This window comes from Aethalodelphis obliquidens, unplaced genomic scaffold (genome assembly GCF_003676395.1).
Source record: "Aethalodelphis obliquidens isolate GAN/ISIS:26980383/991018 unplaced genomic scaffold, ASM367639v1 scaffold118, whole genome shotgun sequence".
Classification (NCBI taxonomy): domain Eukaryota; kingdom Metazoa; phylum Chordata; class Mammalia; order Artiodactyla; family Delphinidae; genus Aethalodelphis; species Aethalodelphis obliquidens.
In genome coordinates this window covers 2886181-2908492 of record NW_020838062.1, presented here as the reverse complement: position 1 = coordinate 2908492, position 22312 = coordinate 2886181, and the positions used below count along the sequence as shown (strand labels likewise).

The 22312-nt window shown below is 56.9% G+C and overlaps 2 protein-coding genes and 1 long non-coding RNA gene across 7 annotated transcripts; 1 reads left to right on the top strand and 2 right to left on the bottom strand.

Moving 5' to 3' along the window:
- Positions 1-8300: 8300 nt before the first annotated feature.
- On the bottom strand, positions 8301-14577 carry LOC113615502 (uncharacterized). Its single transcript, XR_003431037.1, has 3 exons — positions 14466-14577; positions 9748-9958; positions 8301-9269 (listed from the first exon to the last, which is right to left on the bottom strand). It is a non-coding gene; the product is annotated as an uncharacterized LOC113615502 (long non-coding RNA).
- PDZD4 (PDZ domain containing 4) lies at positions 9824-15077 on the top strand. The gene is made up of 7 exons (XM_027097989.1): positions 9824-10056; positions 11184-11274; positions 11688-11786; positions 12376-12438; positions 12887-12988; positions 13230-13340; positions 13521-15077. The coding sequence occupies exons 1-7, from the start codon at positions 10004-10006 to the stop codon at positions 15075-15077; spliced, it is 2076 nt and encodes a 691-aa protein (XP_026953790.1). The 5' UTR covers positions 9824-10003.
- Positions 15078-18729: 3652 nt separating this feature from the next.
- Positions 18730-22285, bottom strand: SSR4 (signal sequence receptor subunit 4). 5 transcript variants are annotated; one of them, XM_027097986.1, is made up of 6 exons: positions 22106-22285; positions 20506-20624; positions 19646-19720; positions 19402-19491; positions 19079-19144; positions 18730-18885 (listed from the first exon to the last, which is right to left on the bottom strand). In XM_027097986.1, the coding sequence occupies exons 1-6, from the start codon at positions 22170-22172 to the stop codon at positions 18781-18783; spliced, it is 522 nt and encodes a 173-aa protein (XP_026953787.1). In that variant the 5' UTR covers positions 22173-22285; the 3' UTR covers positions 18730-18780. The 5 variants fall into 5 exon arrangements, with proteins under 5 accessions (XP_026953787.1, XP_026953785.1, XP_026953786.1 ...); XM_027097984.1 differs by having other exon boundaries at positions 19079-19177; positions 22106-22239; XM_027097985.1 differs by having other exon boundaries at positions 19079-19177; positions 20506-20621; positions 22106-22230.
- Between the last annotated feature and the right edge of the window lie 27 nt (positions 22286-22312).

Genomic DNA, 22312 nt, shown 5'->3' with positions numbered 1-22312 from the left:
GGCATGGGGGGAATGGGGGGTGGGATGGTGTCTGCTCTGTCCGGTCCCAGGCCTGAGACCAGCTGGCAGCCCCATGACAAGGCCCTTCTCCAGCCTTGCAGAACCAGCTTCCTGATGCTCTGTGGGGTGGGGGTGGAGGCTGTGATTCATCTCCCCCACCTTCCAGGCCGGAGGTCCTGGAGTGAAGGCTCTGCCCCCATCTGGGCTCCAGGCTCCTGGGAGCTGCCCCTTGCATTCTGGGGACACCTGGGCCAGAAAGCACGTCCCGAGCTTCCTCAGATCGGATCGGATGTGAAGTCTGACGGGACTTCATGGCCTGCTCCCAAGGGGCCTGAGCCCAGAGGCTGTACCGCCTGCAGGGGCTGCCCAGGAGTAGAAGCACAAAGCAACCCATGCCCCCGAGCCTGGGGCCTCCTCAGGGAAACCGAGCACAGGCTAGATTGTTGTAGTTTTTTTAAATTTATTTATTTATGGCTGCATTGGGTCTTCGTTGCTGCACGTGGGCTTTGGCGGGCTACTCTTTGTTGCGGTGTGCAGGCTTCTCACTGCGGTCGCTTCTCTTGTTGTGGAGCACGGGCTCTAGGCACGCGGGCTTCAGTAGTTGTGGCTCGCGGGCTCTAGAGCGCAGGCTCAGTCGTTGTGGCACACGGGCTTCGTTGCTCCGTCGCATGTGGGATCTTCCCGGCCCAGGACTCGAACCCGTGTCCCCGCATTGGCAGGCGGATTCTTAACCACTGCCCCACCAGGGAAGTCCCTCCTTCCAGTCTTTCAAGAAGATATTGTGTGATAATTGATACTTACGCACGTACCAATGAATATACATAACGGGCACGTGCATTCCAAATAGTTTTCAAAGCCCCGTGAGCCCCCGTGCACCCTGGGAGCTGGCACATTTGTAGCATCATGAAGCCTCCGTGGGCTCACACCTCCCTCCCCACCTTCATCTGTCAGCTGCCTCCCACGTGCTGAGATCCACACTCTCAGAACTGGGGTCAGCAATGCTATTTTTTTTGAAGTTTGTAAACATTTTTTCAAAAAACAATTTAGCCATGGTATATGAAGTTTGGAAAACAGCAAGTTCTCAGATTTCCATTTCCCTCGAACAATGTTTTTATATATTCTTTCCCAGTCTTTCCATAAACATACTTTACATGGCAATCGTCATAGTTCACATGGCATTTTATATCTTTTTTGAGAAACAGGCTTGTTATTGGAAGACTCTGGTAGGGCAGCTGTACACTTCGATGAGGCAGACACCTTTAAAAAATTTATTTATTTATTTGGCTGCGCTGGGTCTCAGCTGCGGCGTGCGGGATCTTTAGTTGTAGCATGCGGGATCTAGTTCCCTGACCAGGGATTGAACCCAGGCCCCTCACATTGGGAGCGCAGAGTCTTAACTGCTGGACCACCAGGGAAGTCTCGAGGCAGACAATTGTGCTTAAGACTGTTGTAAAGTTTTGGGCATTAAAAATAATGCTGGTACCTCAATAAGTTAAACGTAGAATGACCATATGGCCCCAAAGATTTGAAAACAGGGACTCAAAAACTTGTACACAAATGTTCACCGCAGCGTGATTCACAATTGCCGAAAGTTAGAAGCAAACCAATGTCTGTTGAGGGATCAACGGTCTGTCCGCCCAATGCAGTAGTTTGGAATATGATGGAATATTACTCAGCCATAGAGGAATGAAGTACTGATGCCGGCTGTAATGTGGATGGACCTAGAAAACATGCTTGAGGAAAGATGCCAGACACATCGGACCACCTGTTGTAGAATTCCACTTATGAAATGTCTAGAGGCAAAGAAAGGAGATTGGTGAGTGCCAGGGCCTGGGGTGGATTTGGAGAGAATGGGCAGGGGGTCTCCTTTTGAGGGGACGAAAAGGTCCTGGAATTAAATAGATGTGATGGTTGCACAGCTGCGTGAATGCACCAAATGCTACTGAACTGTGCACTTGAAAATGGTCAATACAAAAAATCATGAATGCTGCTCTGAACATCCTGTGATTCATGTAATATCGATTCTGATTATTTTAGGATCTATTACTTAGAGTCAATTTACTGGATCAAAGGGTGTGATGAACATTTTCAAGGTTCTTTATAGTTATTGACAGATTCCTCCAGCAAGTTTACCATTTTATGCTCTGGGGTAACGTTCAGACTGAGTGTGTGGTCTGTGATGGGGTCAGCCCGCGCAAGGGTCGCAGTGCGGGTGGGGGGGGGAGGCGGCTGCTACTCCAGGGACCTCTCCCGCCCGCGCCCCAGACCAGGCTCGCAGCTGCTTCCAGGGCAGGGATCTCCAGGTAAACGGGAGTCAGGCCCTCAGCGAGGGGAGGGGGAGGGCCACCTGGGCCACATTTGGGCAAAGAGGCGCCTCTGAGGCGCCGGTCCCCGCCCCCCGGCAAGGCAAGGGCACCTTTCTGCAGAGTCCTCAGTGGAAGCAAAGCGACTTCCAGCCCAGCTGGGTCCACAGGGCGGTCCCCTTGGGCAGCATCTTCAAATCGATTTCCCTGACCGTGGGCTCAGCGAGCAAGTATTTGCTCTCCCTGAACTAGAAGGGTTCCTGGTGAAGCTGAGCGCAGGTCCACGCGAGGTGTGGTGTGAGTGTATCCGGCCAGGCCTTCGGGCGGCCTCCAGAGCCCGATGGAAGGCGAGTCACCCTCAGACCCCCTGCTCGGCATTCTCCCTGGGTGGTCGCTAGGCCTTGAGTGGCGCTTGGGCTCGGAATGGACATGCCTGGGCACCTGGCCTTAAGTGAGTGTGGGTGACAGGAGGGGGGCAGGAGAGTGCCGAGGGCGGGAGTAGGGAGCCCAAGAGATGAATAAGCTTGGCTGGAGCGCTTAGGGGGAGGGTGGCGAAGGGAGGGGGCCAGAGAAGACCCTCTGCAAGGAGAAGAGAGTCCAACGCAGGATCCTAGACCTACCCCCACTGCCACCAAGCCATCCCACCACAACCCACGCCCCTACCCAGACCACCAGCCCAGAGCCCCCCACCTGAGCCGAAGCCCCGCCTTCTCACCCCACTCCTCCGCACCCTTCCCCCCATGGGTTCCCACCACCCACACGCCCCCAGCCCGCAAGGAGGGGGCTTCTCGAAGCTGTCCCGACTGAGCATGCTCCCTGCCCCTCAGCAGCCTGAGATGCTGACCGTGGTGGGCCTATTCGGCGAATCCCTTAACCTCCCCAGTTTCCTCATCTGTGAGGTGGACGTACTCTCAGTGCCTGTTTCATAGTACTGGCCATAAAGCACTCACAGCAGAATGGGGCACGGTCGCCCGTTAGTAAGTGGTAGCTATTAGTATTGGTTTGTAGCTATTATTAGTAATAATAGTAATGGCATCCCTGCCAGTATTAGAGCCACCCAGGCCAGAAACCTCTGTGCTCCCACATCCCCAGGTCTCACCCATTCCACATCCTAACGGGTGACGGCAGCAAGAGCCCCCCAGCTGGCCTCCCTCCCCCTAGCTGCTCCTCCACGTGGAGATGTTCTGGAATATTTCCTGAGCTTGGGAAAGTATGAGCATCAAAAATGATGTCAGCACGCGCGTGTACTGCCACCAGCCTCGATGTGGGCCTTGTTGGCCTCAGTGTTTTTCCCATCCCTGACCCCGTTCCTCTCCTTCTCTGTCCGAGGGGATTCAGGTTTGCCATTCTGAGGCACATTTTCTACTGTGTGTGCTATTCATAAGCAGGTGTGTTGTCACAAGCCACATGTATGACTAGACCACACTTTTTGGAGCCACTCCACCGACGGCCGGCCCTCGGCTCTTTCTAGCTATTAAGATGACGCTGCTCGCTTCCCAGCGTCCCGAAGGGGCATCGATTCAAGCTTATGGGTGGGTGCAGGCCCCCTTTTCCTGGAATGCCCGTTTCCCTTTATTCTGGACAATCCTGTATCAGTTCTGTGCGTTTGTAAGGATCTTCTCTTAGCCTGTCCTATCTTCTCACTGTAGTTATGGTGTCTTTTGTTGTCCAGAAGTTTTACATTTTAACATAGTCAAATTTATCTTTTCCATTCTTGTTTGCCCATGTTTTGTCTTAAGGGAATTCCCTGGCCGTCCAGTGGTTAGGATTCATCGCTTTTACTGCCAGGGTCCAGGTTCGATCCCTGGTCGGGGAACTAAGATCCTGCATGCCGCGAGGCATGGCCAAAAAAAAAAAAAGAAAGAATTGCTTCTCTATCTCAGCATCATAAAGACACTGTTCTCTCGCCTCCAAGGTAGTTTTAAAGCTCAGTCCGTTTAGGACTTTGATCCATTTGGAATTGCTTGGTGTGGGTTTCGAGCAGTGGCAGCCGGGGAGGTGGGGAGCGCCCCCCGGTGGCCTTAGCTTGAGGGGGACTCTGAAGGGAAGCTGGCTTGGGTTCAGACATTTTGGGACTGGAGCGGGGCCATTTGAATGGTGGCTTCGCCGGTGCACGCGAGTCTTCGCTGCCGTAGGGTGAGTGAGGACGAGAAGCGGCAGAACGCTGGATCCTTACCGTGTGCCTGGGCCCGCACTGCTTTGCCCGTTGCCCCGCATTTCCGCATCTTGTTTGTAGCCTTCACCCTTTCTGGGAGGGCTCCTGTCTTACCTGTCCTGGTCCCACACACCTTCATTAGCTCTTGGGGCCCATCGTGACTGCTGAGGAGAAGAGAAGAGGCTGAAGGAGCCCCAGGCGCTCTCTGCAGGAGTGGCCCAGGAGCTCCAGGCCTCCACACCCAGAGGTCTGCCTCTGCTCTGCGCCACGTGGGTCAAGGGGAAGGTTGCTGGGCTGTCAGGGGCATCACTCCGGTGGCCTCGATCTGCTCCGTGGTGTGTGTGCCCATCCCCCTCTTGACATCCCAGACCACCCTGCACTCCCCTCCCACTGCCTGGGCCCAGTTTCCATAGCAACGCTGCTGCTGGGTAACGTTTCCAGGGAGACAGACATCCCTGTGTTTCCCAGTGTCACCTGAGCGTCCCACTGCACATGGTGAAAAGGTGAAACGTCCCCCACCCCCCACCAACCCCGGTCAAAGATGCCGATTACAGCTCTCGGCCCTTGGCCCTTCTGCTTCTTACAGGAGCCCTTGACTTAAGGGCAGTGGGGAGCCGGTAAATGTTCTGAAACGCAAAGCCCTCGTTTGGAGCCTTTGTCGATTTCCATGGTGTAAACACTCCTACCATGGCCACCAGCCCGATGTCACTGAACGCGGGGATGGGAAGACATGCACAGTCACACACTGTCCTATGGTGTCTCCTTCCAGACACACTAGACCAGATAAAAGTGTAGTAAAATAATTAGAAAGCCATGAGCTTGGAGGACTCATTGCCTTTGTTTTTATATTTATTTATTTATTTATTTAAAGTTCACACAATGAGATTCTTTAAAAGTATTCCAAGGGACTGAAGAAACATGGTAGTTTAAGATACAAAAGATAGTCACTCTAGGACTAAAAACAAAAGAAAATATTTATAATGATGGTCACCATCTATATTTGGCATTTTATTTCAAAAACTGACTTCTCTTTTTTTTTTAACATCTTTATTGGAGTATAATTGCTTTACAATGGTGTGTTAGTTTCTGCTTTATAACAAAGTGAATCAGCTATACATATACATATATCCCCATATCTCCTCCCTCTTGCATCTCCCTCCCTCCCACCCTCCCTATCCCACCCCTCTAGGTGGTCACAAAGCACCGAGCTGATCTCCCTGTGCTATGCGGCTGCTTCCCACTAGCTATCTATTTTACGTTTGGTAGTGTATATATGTCCATGCCACTCTCTCGCTTCGTCCCAGCTTACCCTTCCCCCTCCCCGTGTCCTCAAGTCCATTCTCTATGTCTGCGTCTATATTCCTGTCCTGCCCCTAGGTTCTTCAGAACTACTTTTTTTTTTTTTAGATTCCATATATATGTGTTAGCATACGGTATTTGTTTTCCTCTTTCTGACTTACTTCACCCTGTATGACAGACTCTAGGTCCATCCACCTCACTACAAATAACTCAGTTTCGTTTCTTTTTATGGCTGAGTAACATTCCATCGTATATATGTGCCACATCTTCTTGATCCATTCATCTGTCGATGGACACTTAGGTGGCTTCCATGTCCTGCCTATTGTAAATAGAGCTGCAATGAACATTGTGGTACATGACTTTTTGAATTATGGTTTTCTCAGGGTATATGCCCAGTAGTGGGATTGCTGGGTCATATGGTAGTTCTATTTGTAGTTTTTTAAGGAACCTCCATACTGTTCTCCATAGTGGCTGAACCAATTCACATTCCCACCAGCAGTGCAAGAGTGTTCCCTTTTCTCCACACCCTCTTCAGCATTTATTGTTTGTATATTTTTTGGTGATGGCCATTCTGACTGGTGTGAGCTGATACCTCATTGTAGTTTTGATTTGCATTTCTCTAATGACTAGTGATGTTGAGCATCCTTTCCTGTGTTTGTTGGCAATCTGTATATCTTCTTTGGAGAAATGTCTGTTTAGGTCTTCTGCCCATTTTTGGATTGGGGTGTTTGTTTTTTTGATATTGAGCTGCATGAGCTGCTTGTAAATTTTGGAGATGAATCCTTTGTCAGTTGCTTCATTTGCAAATATTTTCTCCCATTCTGAAGGTTGTCTTTTCATCTTCTTTATGGTTTCCTTTGCTGTGCAAAAGCTTTGAAGTTTCATTAGGTCCCATTTGTTTATTTTTGTTTTTATTTCCATTTCTCTAGGAGGTGGGTCAAAAAGGATCTTGCTGTGATGTATGTCATAGAGTGTTCTGCCTATGTTTTCCTCTAAGAGTTTGATAGTGTCTGGCCTTACATTTAGGTCTTTAGTCCATTTTGAGTCTATTTTTGTTCGTGGTGTTAGGGAGTGTTCTAATTTCATTCTTTTACATGTAGCTGTCCAGTTTTCCCAGCACCACTTATTGAAGAGGCTGTCTTTTCTCCATTGAATATTCTTGCCTCCTTTATCAAAGATAAGGTGACCATATGTGCATGGGTTTATCTCTGGGCTTTCTATCCTGTTCCACTGATCTACATTTCTGTGTTTGTGCCAGTACCATACTGTCTTTTTTAAATAAATTTATTTATTTGTTTTTATTTTTGGCTGTGTTGTGTCTTCGTTGCTGGTTTCTCTACTTGCGGCGAGTGGGGGCTACTCTTTTTTTTTTTTTTTTTTTTTTTGGGGGCTACTCTTTGTTGCAGTGCGTGGCCTCTCATTGTCGTGGCTTCTCTTGTTGCAGAGCATGGGCTCTAGGCATGCAGGCTTCAGTAGTTGTGGCACGTGGGCTCAATAGATGTGGCTCACGGGCTCTAGAGCACAGGCTCAGTAGTTGTGGTGCATGGGCTTAGTTGTTCCATGACATGTGGGATCTTCCCGGGCCAGGGATCGAACCCGTGTCCCCTGCATTGGCAGGCGGATTCTTAACCACTGCGCCACCAGGGAAGCCCTACCATACTGTCTTGATGACTGTAGCTTGTAGTATAGTCTGAAGTCCAGTAGCCTGATTCCTCCAGCTCCATTTTTCTTTCTCAAGATTGCTTTGGCTATTCGGGGTCTTTTGTGTTTCTATACAAATGTTGAAATTTTTTGTTCTAGTTCTGTGATAAATGCCATTGGTAGTTTGATAGGGATTGCATTGAATCTGTAGATTGCTTTGGGTAGTAGAGTCATTTTCACAATGTTGATTCTTCCAATCCAAGAACATGGTATATCTCTCCATCTGTTTGTATCACCTTTAATTTCTTTCATCAGTGTCTTATACTTTTCTGCATACAGGTATTTTGTCTCTGTAGGTAGGTTTATTCCTAGGTATTTTATTCTTTTTGTTGCAATGGGAAATTGAAGTGTTTCCTTAATTTCTCTTTCAGATTTTTCATCATTAGTGTATAGGAATGCCAGAGATTTCTGTGCATTAATTTTGTATCCTGCTACTTTACCAAATTCATTGATTAGCTCTAGTAGTTTTCTGGTAGCATCTTTAGGATTCTCTATGTATAGTATCATGTCATCTGCAAACAGTGACAGCTTTACTTTTTCTTTTCCGACTTGGATTCCTTTTATTTCTTTTTCTTCTCTGATTGCTGTGGCTAAAACTTCCGAAACTATGTTGAATAATAGTGGTGAGAGTGGACAACTTTGTCTTGTTCTTGATCTTAGAGGAAATGGTTTCAGTAAAACTGACTTCTCTTTTATTCAAAGTTCTGAAAGCAGCCAGATTCATTGGAGGTAGTTTTTCTTGTAGTCACATCTGTCTGACTTTATTGAATTTCCTTTTCTTAATGAATCCTGAGAGTTGAGTTAAATGTTAAATATTGGTGTTTATATAAGGAACATGCATGTTTGCTTTTGCCTTTGTTTTTAATAAAATTCATTTAGTTGTAAGTTTGTTCCATTGAAAGGTCGATACTGGCTGTGTTTAATGCTGCCTCAAGCATTTCCTGACAGTTTTGGCTCTGCTAAGGGCTTCAAGGCCAGTCCTCACATTCCCTTGGTGCCCAGCCTTTGCCAGTCCACCCTTCACACGCGTCTCCAAATACACGTCAGCAGCCAGCCCTTTTCTCCCATGCACTTGGCCCCGCGGGCTCCGTTCCCTCTTCGCTTTATAACTGCGGCCTCTCCAGCTGTCCAGATCCTCTTGGGCTGTGCTGACCACATTCTTACAACTAATACCGTCTTGGTTGACAAGCTGTTTCCTTGATACCCTTTGATCCAATAATTCCACTTTTGGAAAATTTCTCTAACATAACAACTATAGATTACACAAAGATATACATAGAAAATAGGTACAGAACATACAAACAATGTGTCTCTGCAACCTTCTTTATAATAAAATTGAAAACCACTAGTGATGGACAGTAGGGACCAAGCCAATACACAACGGACGGTCCACGCGCAGGCTGGCGTGCTCCAGGCCTCAGGGCGCCTGCAGTTACAAATTGGAAAAAGAGCAGGAATGAAATATGCCAACACATTCACAGCTTTTACACCCTTGAGATGGGTGATTTTTGTTTTCTTCCTTATGGTTTTCTGTATTTTTCAAATGTTCTACAACGAAACTGCTTTTTTTTATAATTAGACAGACCTGATTAAAAAAATCTTTTCTGACCATGCGAAGATTACAGAGAGGGGAACATAAAAACTGAAACTACTGTCTACAAGGACACAACCAAGTAGCAGCAAGGTGATTATTTGGGTTCCATGAATCAGAGGAGCCACTGGCTGGCCAGGCGTCCCTAGGACTCCTTGTGCTTTCCTTTGACAGCCTGTCTTCCTGGAACGACATCCAGGGCTGGCCTGTTCTTTGCAGCCTGGAAGACATGATTTTGCAATTGCATTGGGCATCTCTGTGAAGCACCCCTTCTCCGGAGACTCCCGGGGAGGGGGTGGCACCGTGAGAAGTGAAGACTGGGACAACAGTGGTCTTGTAAGGGCCACTTCCTCAGCACCTCTTAGGCTCGGTGTGTGTTGGCCTTTTCTCTATGGTGAGTCGTTGCTGCCTTGAGGACAGAGACCCTGTCCTCTGAGGCTTCTTGCTATTCCGGACTCTCCCACCTGAACCCGTTTGTTGACTGACTCCTGTCGGCAGAAGGGAGTCAAGGTCTCCCTCCCACCTTGATATGTTGGATGTTCCCAGCAGATGCTCGGTCATTGCTAAGGGGGCTCCCCGTGATCTTCCCACACCAGCTCTGGCCTCAGTGCTGCTTGAAGGAGGAGGACGGCCGAAGGGGATCTAGGGCCCTCGGGGCGTGGCGCCATGTGGGGGCAGGGCTGAGAAGTGGGGCTCACCTGGGAATGAGGGCGCCCAGGGGTAAGCAGGGCCTCAGCGGGTCCTCACGGGGACATGTCGTCTCTGCCGCAGGTGAACGGGAAGGAGCTCTCCAAGCTGTCTCAGGAGCAGACCCTGGAGGCCCTGCGTGCCTCCAAGGAGCCCCTGGTAATCCAGGTGCTGAGACGCAGTCCCCGCCTCCGGGGCGATGGCTCCTCCCACGACCTGCAGCTGGTGGACAGTGGCACTCAGACCGACATCACCTTCGAGCATATCATGGCGCTGGGCAAGCTGCGCCCACCCACCCCACCCATGGTCATCCTGGAGCCGTACGTCCCGTCTGAGCTGTGAGTCGCCCTCAGGAGGGCCCCGGGCCCTGCCTCCAGAGAGGGCAAGCCACCTGGGGTGGCTGCCCCGTGCCACCCAGAGGCCACACTGTCGCAGCTCTGGGCGTGGCAGGGAGACCCCGACTGGCTGCCCCCGGGCAGGAAGCAGGCTCCTTGGCCTCCGGAGCTGACCGTCTCACCCCAGGGCTCGGGCATCTCCGGGCCTTTAGCCTCTGGCTGGACAGCAGCTGGTGAATGGGCCTGAGGGTCCTGACATGCAGGCTCCCCACTGTATCTACCCCCAGGGCCAAGGGAGGGCCGTCCCGGGACTTTGCTGCCGGAAGGTTGAGGTCCTCAGCTCCTCCTCTATCCTTTCTCCTCCTTCTGCCTCACGAGCATCATCCCTTGAATCTTCTTGCATCCTTGTCTGTCCCATTCCTCTGCCTGCTCTGAGCTTCCTCCATCTCTTCGGCTGCTTTCTTTGGCCCGCTCGGAGGAAGGGCCGCTCATCCGGGCCTCGTGGCCCGTGGCTGTGTGGGCGCTGACTCATTTCGCTATAGCCTCACCCCGGCGGCAGGGAGGTCATCCCGGGATCCCCTCCTCCACAGAGAGGTAGGCCTGGGGCTGGCAGTAGCCAAGCTTAGCCTCGGGGCAAGGAGGGCCGCCTGTGGAGAGAGACTGGGCCCTCCTCCGCTGCCCAGCAATCCTCCAGGGCCTGGATAACTCCTGGGGGCACTGCATGAGTGGGGCCAGTGCCAGGTGGGAGGGGCACCCGCAGTTTGGAGAAGTCAGTCCCTGCTGGCTGGCATGGTTAGAGGAGTCTGAGCTAGCGGACAGGACAGGATGGGGTGGGACGGGATGGGACAGGGCGGGGTGGGGAGAGCTAGGCATGCCTGGGTCCTCGCTGCAGATGCCCTCACACTCCTGTTCAAGAAATATTCCTGGTCTTTGCATAGATGCATGTAGCTCAAAAGGAGGGGGTACAGAAGAGGTAGCTGGGCCACCGCCTCCCAAGGTTGCACCCCGAGCAGGGCTCCATGCCAAGCGCACTGGGACCCGCCAGCTGGGAGCCGGGGCTAGGGAGAGAGGGGAGCAGATGGCTGGCCTGACGCCCCGCTTCTCCTGGGCAGCCCCCCCATCAGCCATGAGTATTATGACCCGGCGGAGTTCATGGAGGGCAGCCCGCAGGAGGCAGACCATATGGAAGAGCTGGAGTATGAGGTGAGCTGGTGGCCAGCCTTGGGCGCCAGCCCCAGGGCATCTGTCTGTGGCCCAGCTCAGGCCTGGCTCCCGAACCCCCAGGCGGCTGGGCCTCGCGGCCCTTTCCCACGCCTGGCTGAAGGGCTCAAGGGCCAAATTGGGCCGAGTTGGGGAGGGCGCGGGTGAGGTCCCTCTGTCAGTGTGTGCCGGCGAGTCTGTGTCCCACGCATGTCTGTGCGCTGTGCGTCCCGTGTGTCTTGTGTGTGTCTTGGGCATTTCCTGGTAAGGGACACCACAGGACACACGTGCCATTTGGGATGGTAAGAGAGACCTTTGGGAACTCAGCTCAGGTGATGCGGTCTGGGGGGTTAGGCTGGGCCGAGGCTGCCGTCCCTGCAGCTTCTCCCTCTGCTTATCCATCCCCCTTGTGGCAGGAGGTGGAGCTGTATAAAACCAGCCACCGGGACAAGCTGGGCCTGATGGTCTGTTACCGCACGGATGACGAGGAGGACCTGGGCATCTACGTTGGAGAGGTATGAAGGCGGGACGGGCGGCTGGGATCTTCTAGAAGGCAGTGGAGCTCTACGTGCCTTCCTGTGTGCTGGGACACGACAGCTGGACTTGGGTGCCCATCTGTACGGCACCCATGAGGGGGCCAGGGCAGCACGGAGGCACGTGCTGAGGCAGGGTGTGGCACATGAAGACTCCCATGCCACCCTATCCCCACAGCCTTGCCACGCTGCCCAGGGCTCTGAGGCTGCCCATAAGGAGGCAGCTTAGCATCACAGGAAGGCAGCCAGTGGCTTCGGCGTGTGTCCAGCCGGGCAGTCCTCCCCAGGAGACCTGTGCCCGTAGTGGAACAGTGGGGCCTTGCGGGGTAAGGCAGGATGTGGTCCGGCCAGGCTGTGTTCTCCCACCACGTCCTTCAGGAGCCCTGCTGGTAATCACAGGGGTTCTTCTCCGCCACCCGTCTGGCAGGTGCTGGGTACTTTCCCATACTTTGCCATGCTCAAAAAATCAGCCCTCCGTTCACAGTGGGGCCTCTGAGGCGAGGCTGCCCCTTCCTACCAGACGGGCACCTCAGGGAGGGGGCCGAGTCCCCATGATGCGCGTGCCTTGCAGGTGAATCCCAACAGCATCGCAGCCAAAGACGGCCGCATCCGCGAGGGAGACCGCATCATCCAGGTGAGCAGGGCAGGCAGGCCCCGCAGCTCTCCTCAGCCAGTTCTAGCTCCCTCCTGCTCAGAGCCCCGCCCGATGCCGGGCATCCCGCCGGGCCTGAAACCAGGGCTAGGACCATCTCCCTCCTGCACGACCACGCGGTGGCTCCCATGTGCCCGTGGGCTCTGCTGGCGTCTCTGCTCGGGCCCCTTACCAGCCTGTCCCTCCGTGCCCCAGACGTGAGCGTGCGTCCTGCTCCTCGCCGCTCCAAGCACGTGTGCTCTTGTGTGGGCCAGGCTGTCTTCGCCCCCGGCACCGTCCACTTGTCTCCATCCTGCCAGAGCTCGAGAGCCTGTCCTGGCCCAGGGTGCTCGCTGTGGAGCTCCCTGCGAGGGGACCCCTGTAGCTCAACTGGAGCCTGCCCCAGAGCCAGCCCTGGTGTCCTCGTTGATTGTCCCTTGGCCTGCCACAGATAAATGGTGTGGACGTCCAAAACCGGGAAGAAGCAGTGGCCATCCTGAGCCAGGAGGAGAATACCAACATCTCCCTGCTGGTGGCCCGGCCTGAGAGCCAGGTGTGTGTGCCCAACAGGGCGTCCTGAGTCCCCTGATGTGGGGCTTTCTGTCTTGAAAGCTGCCGACTAGGGCACAAACATGCCAACATCCTGGCACTGATGGAGGGTGTGGGGGGGTGTTCGGGGCCCATTTCCCTTTGTGGCCTCTGATGGCTGAGTGGGCTGGGACCTAGACGCGAGTGGGGTCATTGTCTGCGGAGGTCCTTAAGGCAGTGGGGACAGCACGGGCCTGTCTCTGCAGCTGGCGAAGCGGTGGAAGGACAGTGACCGGGATGACTTCCTGGATGATTTTGGCTCTGAGAATGAGGGGGACCTGCGGGCGCGGAAGCTGAAATCTCCCCCTGCCCAGCAGGTGAGGAAGGAGGGAAGGCGGTGGGGGGGAGGGCGGGGAGGGCGGGCAGGACGGCAGACGGAGTAGAGGCTTGGGGGGGCTGCGGGAGATGGACCAGACCCGAAAGCCCTTCCGATCTCCATCCTCCCCCCACGGCGCCCCCACTGGTGGGTCCCAGACTGAGCGGGGCTCATCTTCCAGCTCCAGCTTGGAAACGAAGAGGAGAAAGGGGCCCCTGATGCGGGCCCAGGCTTGAGCAACAGCCAGGAGCTGGACAGCGGGGTGGGCAGGACGGATGAGAGCACGCGCAACGAGGAGAGCTCTGAGCACGACCTCCTGGGGGACGAGCCCCTGAGTACCGCCAACACGCCCGGGCCCCTGCGCAAGTTTGGCCTGCAAGGGGACGCCCTGCAGAGCCGCGACTTCCACTTTAGCATGGACTCCCTGCTGGCCGAGGGCGCAGGGCTGGGTGGCGGCGAAGTGCCGGGCCTCACGGATGAGGAGTACGAGCGCTACCGCGAGCTGCTGGAGATCAAGTGCCACCTGGAGAATGGCAATCCCCTGGGCCTCCTCTTTCCCCGGGCTGCCGGCGGCAGCGGCGCCCTGGATGTCAACCGCAACGAGAGTGTGGGCCACGAGATGGCCGTGCTGGAGGAGGAGCTGCGGCACCTGGAGTTCAAGTGCCGCAACATCCTGCGGGCGCAGAAGATGCAACAGCTGCGGGAGCGCTGCATGAAGGCCTGGCTGCTGGAGGAGGAGAGCCTCTACGACCTGGGGGCCGGCGAGCCCAAGAAGCACGAGCTGTCTGACATCTCCGAGCTGCCTGAGAAGTCAGACAAGGACAGCACCAGCGCCTACAACACGGGTGAGAGCTGCCGCAGCACTCCACTGCTGGCGGAACCCCTGCCCGAGAGCCCCCTGAGGCGGGCAACCGCCGGGGGCAACTCCAACCTGAACCGGACCCCCTCCGCACCCCCTGTCGCCGCCCACCCCAAGGCTGCCCCTCCGCAGGGGGGTCCCGCCAACTTCCGATCCCTCTCCCGGGATCCCGAGGTGGGCCGGAGACAGCACTCGGGGGAGCGGGTCCGCCGCGGCCCCAAGACGGGGGTGACCCTGGAGCGCGTGGGCCCCGAGGGCAGCCCTTACCTGTCGCGGCGCCACCGCATCCAGGGCCAGGAGGGCGATCACTACCACAGCTGCATGCAGCTGGCCCCGCCGCGCGGTCTGGAAGAGCTGGGCCGCAGCCCCTTGAGTTTGGCCAGTGGCCCTCGGGTGGGTGGGGTGGCGGCGGCGGCCACCGATGCGCCCCGCATGGAGTGGAAGGTCAAGGTGCGCAGCGACGGGACCCGCTATGTGGCCAAGCGACCGGTGCGGGACCGCCTCCTAAAAGCCCGGGCCCTGAAGATCCGGGAGGAGCGCAGCGGCATGACCACCGACGACGATGCGGTGAGTGAGATGAAGATGGGCCGCTACTGGAGCAAGGAGCAGCGGAAGCAGCACCTGATCCGGGCCCGGGAGCAGCGGAAGCGGCGCGAGTTCATGATGCAGAGCCGATTGGAGTGCCTGCGGGAGCAGCAGAGCGGCGACAGCAAGGCTGAGCTCAACATCATCGCCCTGAGCCACCGCAAAACCATGAAGAAGCGGAGCAAGAAGATCCTGGACAACTGGATCACCATCCAGGAGATGCTGGCCCACGGCACGCGCTCGGCCGATGGGAAGCGGGTCTACAACCCTCTGCTCTCCGTCACCACTGTCTGAGCCCAGCTGTGCTCCAGGGCACGGGTCCTCCGCCCTGGCCCAGGTCCACTGAGCCTGCCGGGACCCCATCTTCTGCTCTCCCTTAGAATCTAGCGTGTGTCTGTGTGTGCACGTGGGACTTTGTTACCAGACAGAAGCCCCTGGAGGACGAGGGACGCTTCTCTCCATTGGTGACTTCCTTCTCCCCAAGTACAGAGACCACATCAACAGCTGGTCTGGGGGCAGACCCGTATCGGCCCCCCCTTCAGCCGTAGGCATGTGTGTGTGTGAGACACGAGCCCAGACACATGTACACATGCAGACACACGCATTTCCCTCCAGAGCGCTCTCAGTGCGGGCACTTGGGGACAGGGAAGTCAGCTGAAAAGCAGAGGCAAAGAAGACTGTCCTAAGCACAAGAGAATGTCCGTTACTTGTAGACAAAGGCAACCCTGATCTCTGTGGTTCTTTTCCTTTTCTGTGCTTGCCAATTGTTGTTTTTTGGGTTTGTTCGTTTTGTGGACCCGCTCTGAGGGCTGGCAGCTCCTTCAGGCAGCCTGACAGAGGTGGAATCCCCGAGTGATAGCTGGGAAGGAGGGGGGTGGGGGGAAGCAGGGGAGGGGGATGGGGGGAGGGGAGGTGGGGGGATGAAGGCAAGAATGGGAAGCAGCTTTGCAGATGGCCTCCGCTCCGAGGTGTGGCGACTGGGAGCTTCCGATGTGGCTTGCCAGGCTCACCTTGGAGGTCACCTCCTTCCCCGGAGACTGCGGGGACTGAAGGGTCAGTGTCCGTCCAAGAAGAAGGAAGAGAGCCCAGGGCTGTGGCAGACGCCTTCTGGAGCTCGGCTTCTCTCCTGAGTGGCGTGAGTAGCAGCAGACCTCGGTGACATGACCCACGCAGAGCTAGGGAGCGGCCTGGAGCTGAGTGACAGGCGGGCCCTGCCAGGTGGGCTGACCGGAGAAGATGCCCTGCGCCCCACTTTGCCAGTGTGGGCCAGGCAGCCCCCGGGGACCTGTGCATTAGTGAGAGCTGGCCTGCGGGCCCTTCCCGGCTCAGAGAGCCTCAGATGGAAGGCTGACAGGCTGCTCACCCCCGCCCCCTGCCGGCATCGTGAGAATAAAGCAAGCTGCCTTAGAGGGCGACCCCTGGCCTCCTCGTGTTCATTCTCCGTCATTCTCCAGCACCGGGGGCTGGCGTGGGGCCGGGCGGGTCGGGGGAAGCTGAGCAAAAGCGAGGTGTTCTGAAGTCAGCCTCCAGCACTCTGGGAGGAGGGACAGAGCCACCAGAGTCATTTCAGAGGTCTGCCACGGTCACAAGGGTGGTGCCCAGTGCAGGAAGGATGGCAGACACCTGTCTCAGGACCGGCGACTGAGCCTGGAGCCGGCATGTGCATGAGGCCAACACCCCTGCTCTGGTCAGAGTCATAGAGAAGTGGTTCCACCCTCTCCCTGCCCTGCAGCTCAGGGAGTGCCCTAGCGCTTCTGGAAGGCACAGGCTTCCTTCCCTGTTTGGGGACCCCACAGTGCCTAGCCCTCAGAAGATGCAAAGAAGTGTCTTTTGACCAGATGAATACCAGGTGGCTGCGGGAACTCCCAGAGGTTCCATTCAGCACAGCAAACCACTGGGCATCTGCTCAGTGTCAGGAACCCTGCTAAGTCCTGGCTGGGGCCAAGGCCCCAAAGACAGCAACTCCAGGGGTACCGTCTGTGCGGTGAGCCCTTGAGTAGGCGCTGTCTCCTGAAAAGACACAGGGCGCTGCCAGCACATTAAGTGGGTGAGGATACATTTAAAAATTCTCTTGAAAGAGCAATGTAGGCCTCTTGCGAATTTTACTAACTTGCTGAGATTGGCGTGAGCAAGAAACCTGAGCCTGTGTTCCCAGAAGCGGAGTGCCCTGCTGTCTGAACAGCTGGGAGGGAAGACCCAGCACGTCACACAGAACACCAGTGGCTTCAAGGGAGGAAAGGGCTTGTTGATGAAAAGGGGCAAACACGAGACACCACCTTCCTCTTGCCCCTCAGAGGCCTCTGGAGCGGGGGGCTAGGAACATCAACTCGTGACCGGCCCCGTTCCTTGGGAGGGGACACTCCACATAGGCCCCTGTGAAGGATGGGTTCCCAGGACCCAGCCCCTCGCAGAAAACTGGCTGCGGTTGGAGACTAAGGCCGCCTGCTCCCTGAGCACCCCTCTCTGGCCGCTGGGGGCTCACTGTGATGGCGCTAGAGGCACCTTGCTTTTGCTCTGGGGTGGGGGCCAGGACAGGCCCGGATCCGAGGGTCCCTCGGCTGTGTGAAGGCCGGTGCTGGGGCTTGGCTCTCACTGGCTCTGGGCAATGTTGACACCAGGAGATCTGGAAGCCCTTGGCAACCGGCGCACTGGACCAGGAGTGGTGGAGCTGGGATCAAATAGAGCCGCTGGGTGGCCAACAGCTGCCACTTTCCCCCTTAAAAGGAGGAGGAGCGGTGCTCAGCCAGCAGGCGCCACCCGAGCTCCCACCAGCCCTGTCTGGGATGCAGAAAGCGCCTCAGCCAGCAGCTCGCGCCTGGCCTGGTCTTCAGGGGCCCCATGGTTCCTGTTGTGCCCGTTTTGGGAGCGAGGACGGGGCTCTTCCCTAGAGCCTCCCTATTCCTGCCAGCCACCCATGCTGACCCGCTTCGCTTGGACTGAGGGTGCGGGGCAGGGAACAGCTGGCGTCCCCTAGCCTGGAGAAGGTCCCCAGGCAAGTCCCTCCACACTCCCGCGGAGGACAAGGCCCAGAGGAGAGCCCCACCCACTCCCGTAGGCTCTGGGCCTCCTTTGGGGTGCAGCCTCCCTGGACGCTGATCCCAAGGGCCCCTCACCTCTGCAGTCACCAGGTGGCAGCAGGGACGCTGGGCTGGTGGGAGGGCTGCGGGCTGACATGGAGCGTGGAGCCTGCACAGGGACGCCCGCCCGGTTTCTTGAGAACATCAGTGCTCAGAGAGCGGGTTCGCTGGAGGGAAGGGACACAGCCGAGCTGGAAAGGGCTAACGATGGGCTCCTGGGAGGCTTGGGGGTCCAGGTCCTCTCTTGTGCCTTTCTCCGTGCCCCACCCGACACCAGAGGTGAGAGCATCCTGGGAGGCACCACGCTGGAGCGGAGAGCTTGGAAGGACCACCCCCCTGGACAGCTACCTGGAGTACTAGCTTCGACCGCATAAGCGCCACAGGGACGCCTGCAGCGCCCCCCAGGAAAAGCACAGGAAGTACTTCAGTGTGTGGTTCCTGCCCAGGGCCCTTCCGAAGGCCAGGAGGGGCCGTGGCTACGTGCACTGCTGACTGCTGGGTTTCGGGGAAGCTCCCCACGCCACCTGCCTTGGGCAGTTGCCCTCAAAATGGCAGGTGGTCAGAGGGTCCTTCCCTAAGCGGGCCCAGGCAGGAGAACAAGGCCACTCTTTGCCAGAGATTGGGGGGCGGAGGGAGAGACAGCCCCGTGCCCCGCCCGGAACCAGGCAGGCAGCCCTGGGAGACGGTGGGCACTGGGTATTAGGGGGCTGAGAAGGGAGCGCTAACAATGGCCAAGAGTAAAGCAAACGTACACAAGGAGGAAGGGGACCTCCAGACCTGCCCCACTCGGTGCCTGTGCCGTCTAGGCAGGCGGAGGGATGCCGGCCACCCAGCTCTGCCCGTGTGTGACACAGTCCTGGTGCTTGGGATAGCTGGTAACTGTTTATTGAAAGAAGCAGGGGGGCGGGGGGGCATCACCCTCAGGCCTGGATGTGGCTCTTGGCGCTGAAGGCCAGGTAGTAGATCACTAGGCCGATGGCAGCGGCCAGTACCTCGGTGGAGACCCAGGGCCCATTCCAGGTGCCCTGCAAGAAAGGAGACCAAAGTCATTCTCGGGGGAGGGACAGGCGAGAAGGCCGGCCGCTCCAGCCACCCTCCTCCTGGGGCGCGAAGACACACTGGTCCACTTGGCTCAGCCCCCAGCTCTCGCTAAAACGCGAGGCTTGCCACCGGCTCCCTCCTTCCCCTGTGCCAGGCCAGCCCCTTCTGGCCACTCACCCGATGGTCCACGCTGACTGTGAACAGAGGTGGGATGATGGAAATGTCCTCGTTATTTCTCTGAGCCTGTGAGGGAGGTGCTGGGGTCAGGGGGCGATGCTGGGTGGGGTGGGAGAGGCAGGAACACCGGCCAGAGTCGTGGAAGGAGAAATGCGGGTGAAGGAGCGACACGGAAGGCACAGGGCCAGGTGGGGTGGGTGAGCAGGAAGGCGCCCACCGGCCGTCCTGCTCCAAGTCAGAGAGGGGACCTCAGGGTGGAGCCAGCTGGGGCAGCGGCTATGCCCCCCCTACTGCAGGCCTGGGTGGCCTTCGGGGACACTCACCTTCCTCAGGAGGCTGTAGGACTCCTCGTCAAAGAATCTGACCTCGTAGGTGCCTGCGTGGGCGCTCTTGTGGTCTAGGCTCCAGGACACCTGGGTGGGGTGTGTTCGGCAGGGGGTGGGCAGTGCACATGGCGCCACGGCCAGCGCATCGAATTCAAGAACCCCAGCCCTGCTGGCCCGGCCTTCAAGCCACACCCGTGAACGGGTGGCCTCCCGCGAAAGTGACCACCACAGCATCCCTTACCTGGTATCGGCCCACGTCCTGGCCCCGGGTAACAGGAAACTGTTTTCCACTGACGTCAGCATAAAGAGCCATGTTCTGGGGGAGGGGATAAAAGGAGAGTCACCTTCTCCCCTCTCTGGCTGCAGGTGAGGCCCCGCTCTGCCACCCGGAGTAGCACCCTCCGCCTGTGTGTGGGTATGGAGGCCGCCGGGCACAGCCGGGGACTGCGGTGTGTCTGGCGGGGGTACTCTCCACGTCTGTCTCCCTCCTTGGGGGCCACATCTCCCCTATGCCTGGCCTCCCTAACGCACGGCAAGCCTGTTAACTGGACACGGGCGGGATGAGTGAAGTCTTCTTGTTTCTTCTCTGAGCCTGGAAGGGGGTATCACGGTCGCGGACACCCAATGAGCTGCCTAAAGAAGATTGTACCTACAAAGGCCCAACTTCCTTCCTTCTCTGGGCCTTTAGGTTGCAGAGGCTGAGGCCAGGGCTGCTTGGTCTTGAAATGTCGAAACACACATGTGGACACACACTTCGGCAAAGAGCAACCAGTAAAGGGACGCAGAAGCCTGGGGGCTGACCCTGGCTGTCTCTCCCTTCACACGTATACTCTTTGCACACACAGCAAGATGCCTGTCTATATCACCGCACATAGATGCAGCAGAGCAGGCAGGTGAGGGGAATGTTCTTTAAATATCTGCTAGAATCTGGCCTGGCTGTGCCCTGATCTCTCCTACACCTGGGAATCAAAACCCTGATTCTCCCTGTCCACACGGACCCCCAGGTCTGACCCCATCCACTGCCAGTGAGGGCCCCAGGTCTCAGCCTCACTGCTCACCTCTCGCCCCCGCACCCTCCTGGCTGAACCCCCGCTGCCTCACCTGGACCCTGTTCTTGCAAGTCAGGGAGATCTCCACGATGAAGACAGTCTCAGTAGAAATGACAGCATCCGAGGTGGTATAGTAAGAAGGGGTGATCTGGGGCTCCACACAGGCCTCTGCTGCGGAGAGGCAGAGATGAACGGCTAAGGCCTGGCTTGTGCTTGCTGGGTTAGGGCCAGAAGGGACCACCCTAACCCCACTTCCCAGAGCTCATCAGCTGAGCACACAAAGGGCCCTTTGCACCCTGCCAGGTGGGGTCTGGGAGACAGATTCAAATGATCAGTCAGAACTACAGTGATCTTGAAGGAAGGCAGGGGAAGGGAGACACGAAGGCTTTGTACAGGTGGAACCTCAACGTACAGGCAGAACAGGTAAGTGTGTGTGTGTGTGTGGGGGGGGGCGTGCTGCATGAATTCACTGCACGACTCGAGTCTGTGCCTGGACCTGCAGACAGGGAAGCCGTGCAATGGTTTAGGGATGCAGTCTGCCCTGGAGCACCCTAGAAGCCCAGGGGGTGGCCAGGCTGAGTCAGAGGCCGTGGGACTGGAATGGCGGGAGGAAGATGCCTGGGAACATGGGTGGGAGGCGGTTCTCAGGAGCCACATCCCCCAGATCCTTCCACGCTCTGCTAGACTTGACCTTTTTCCTATGGCCACGGGGGAGCACAGAGGGGCTTTATAGTTAGGTCTGTCCTTTCCAGGCATCACTGACTATAGCGTGGGGGGGTTCCTGAGGAGCAGGTGAGCAGGGTGCAGGCGGGGAGGCCAGTTAGGCTGGTGAAACACTGCAGGCATCAAGGGCGCCGGCCTGAGGTAGGGCAGGTAAAGTGAATGCACTGAAAGTGGCCCTGACCCAGTCCAGGCCCCCAGGCCCGGGGTGGGGGCTCCTGCAAGGACCTCCTCCTAAACAAACTTCTGGACTCCAGTCTGAGCTCAGCCCTGCCACTAAGTGTTAACAACCTCTCAAGAACGTGAAGCCATCTGACTCCGCTGAAAAACCCTATAAAGATATGGCAAGGCCTCGGGGGAAACAAATCAACCGCCTGATCTAGGCACTCTAGGCCCACTCATCTTTCCCTCTTCAGTTCCTTTCTAACTCGCCCGCACTCCGGGCCCCTCTGCCTGGACCGTCCCTGCTCCCTCTTCACTCAGAGCTCTCTTCCTGGAGAGGCCTGGCCCCACCGCACCGGGTCAGGTGGCTCCTCTCCACCGGCCCAGTTTCTCGCTCCGATCGCCCGGCGCTGCAGAGCTTTGCTCCTGTCCGACCCCCCTCCGGGACCGGGAGCTCCTGGAGTGGCAGCAGGGACGTGTGTCATTTTTCCTGCTGGAGCTGGGGCCAGGCGCACGGGAGAGGCTCTGGGACTCTTCCTCGCGGAAGTAGACGAGGGACAGACTAGGCTGTTTCTCCCAGCAGCCCAGCTGCTTGGTAAACGTGTGTGATGCAAGAGCGCGTGGTGGGCTCGGCTGCCGCGACCAGAGACCACCTGCCTCTCTGAAGAAGAAAGCCCAGACCCCCGCTTCGCCCGCACCCCTCCTCCCCCCACGCACCACCAGTCGTGGGTGAGAGGCTCGCCAGAAACGAGCTCCGGCCAGGCCGCTACCTGAGCAGCAGGAGAGGCCGGACAGCAGGAGTAGCGCCAGGGCGCCGAGAGATGCCAGCGCCGCCATCGCCTCTTCTCTGCCGAGGGAAAAAGAGAGCGACTCCCCTGAACACGAGGAGCAGACGAGGAAGCGCGACGCGTAAGCGGCCGCAGCAGCCAATCAGGGGCCGGCGGGCCGGGCGGGCCTGTGACGTCGCCAGCGGCACT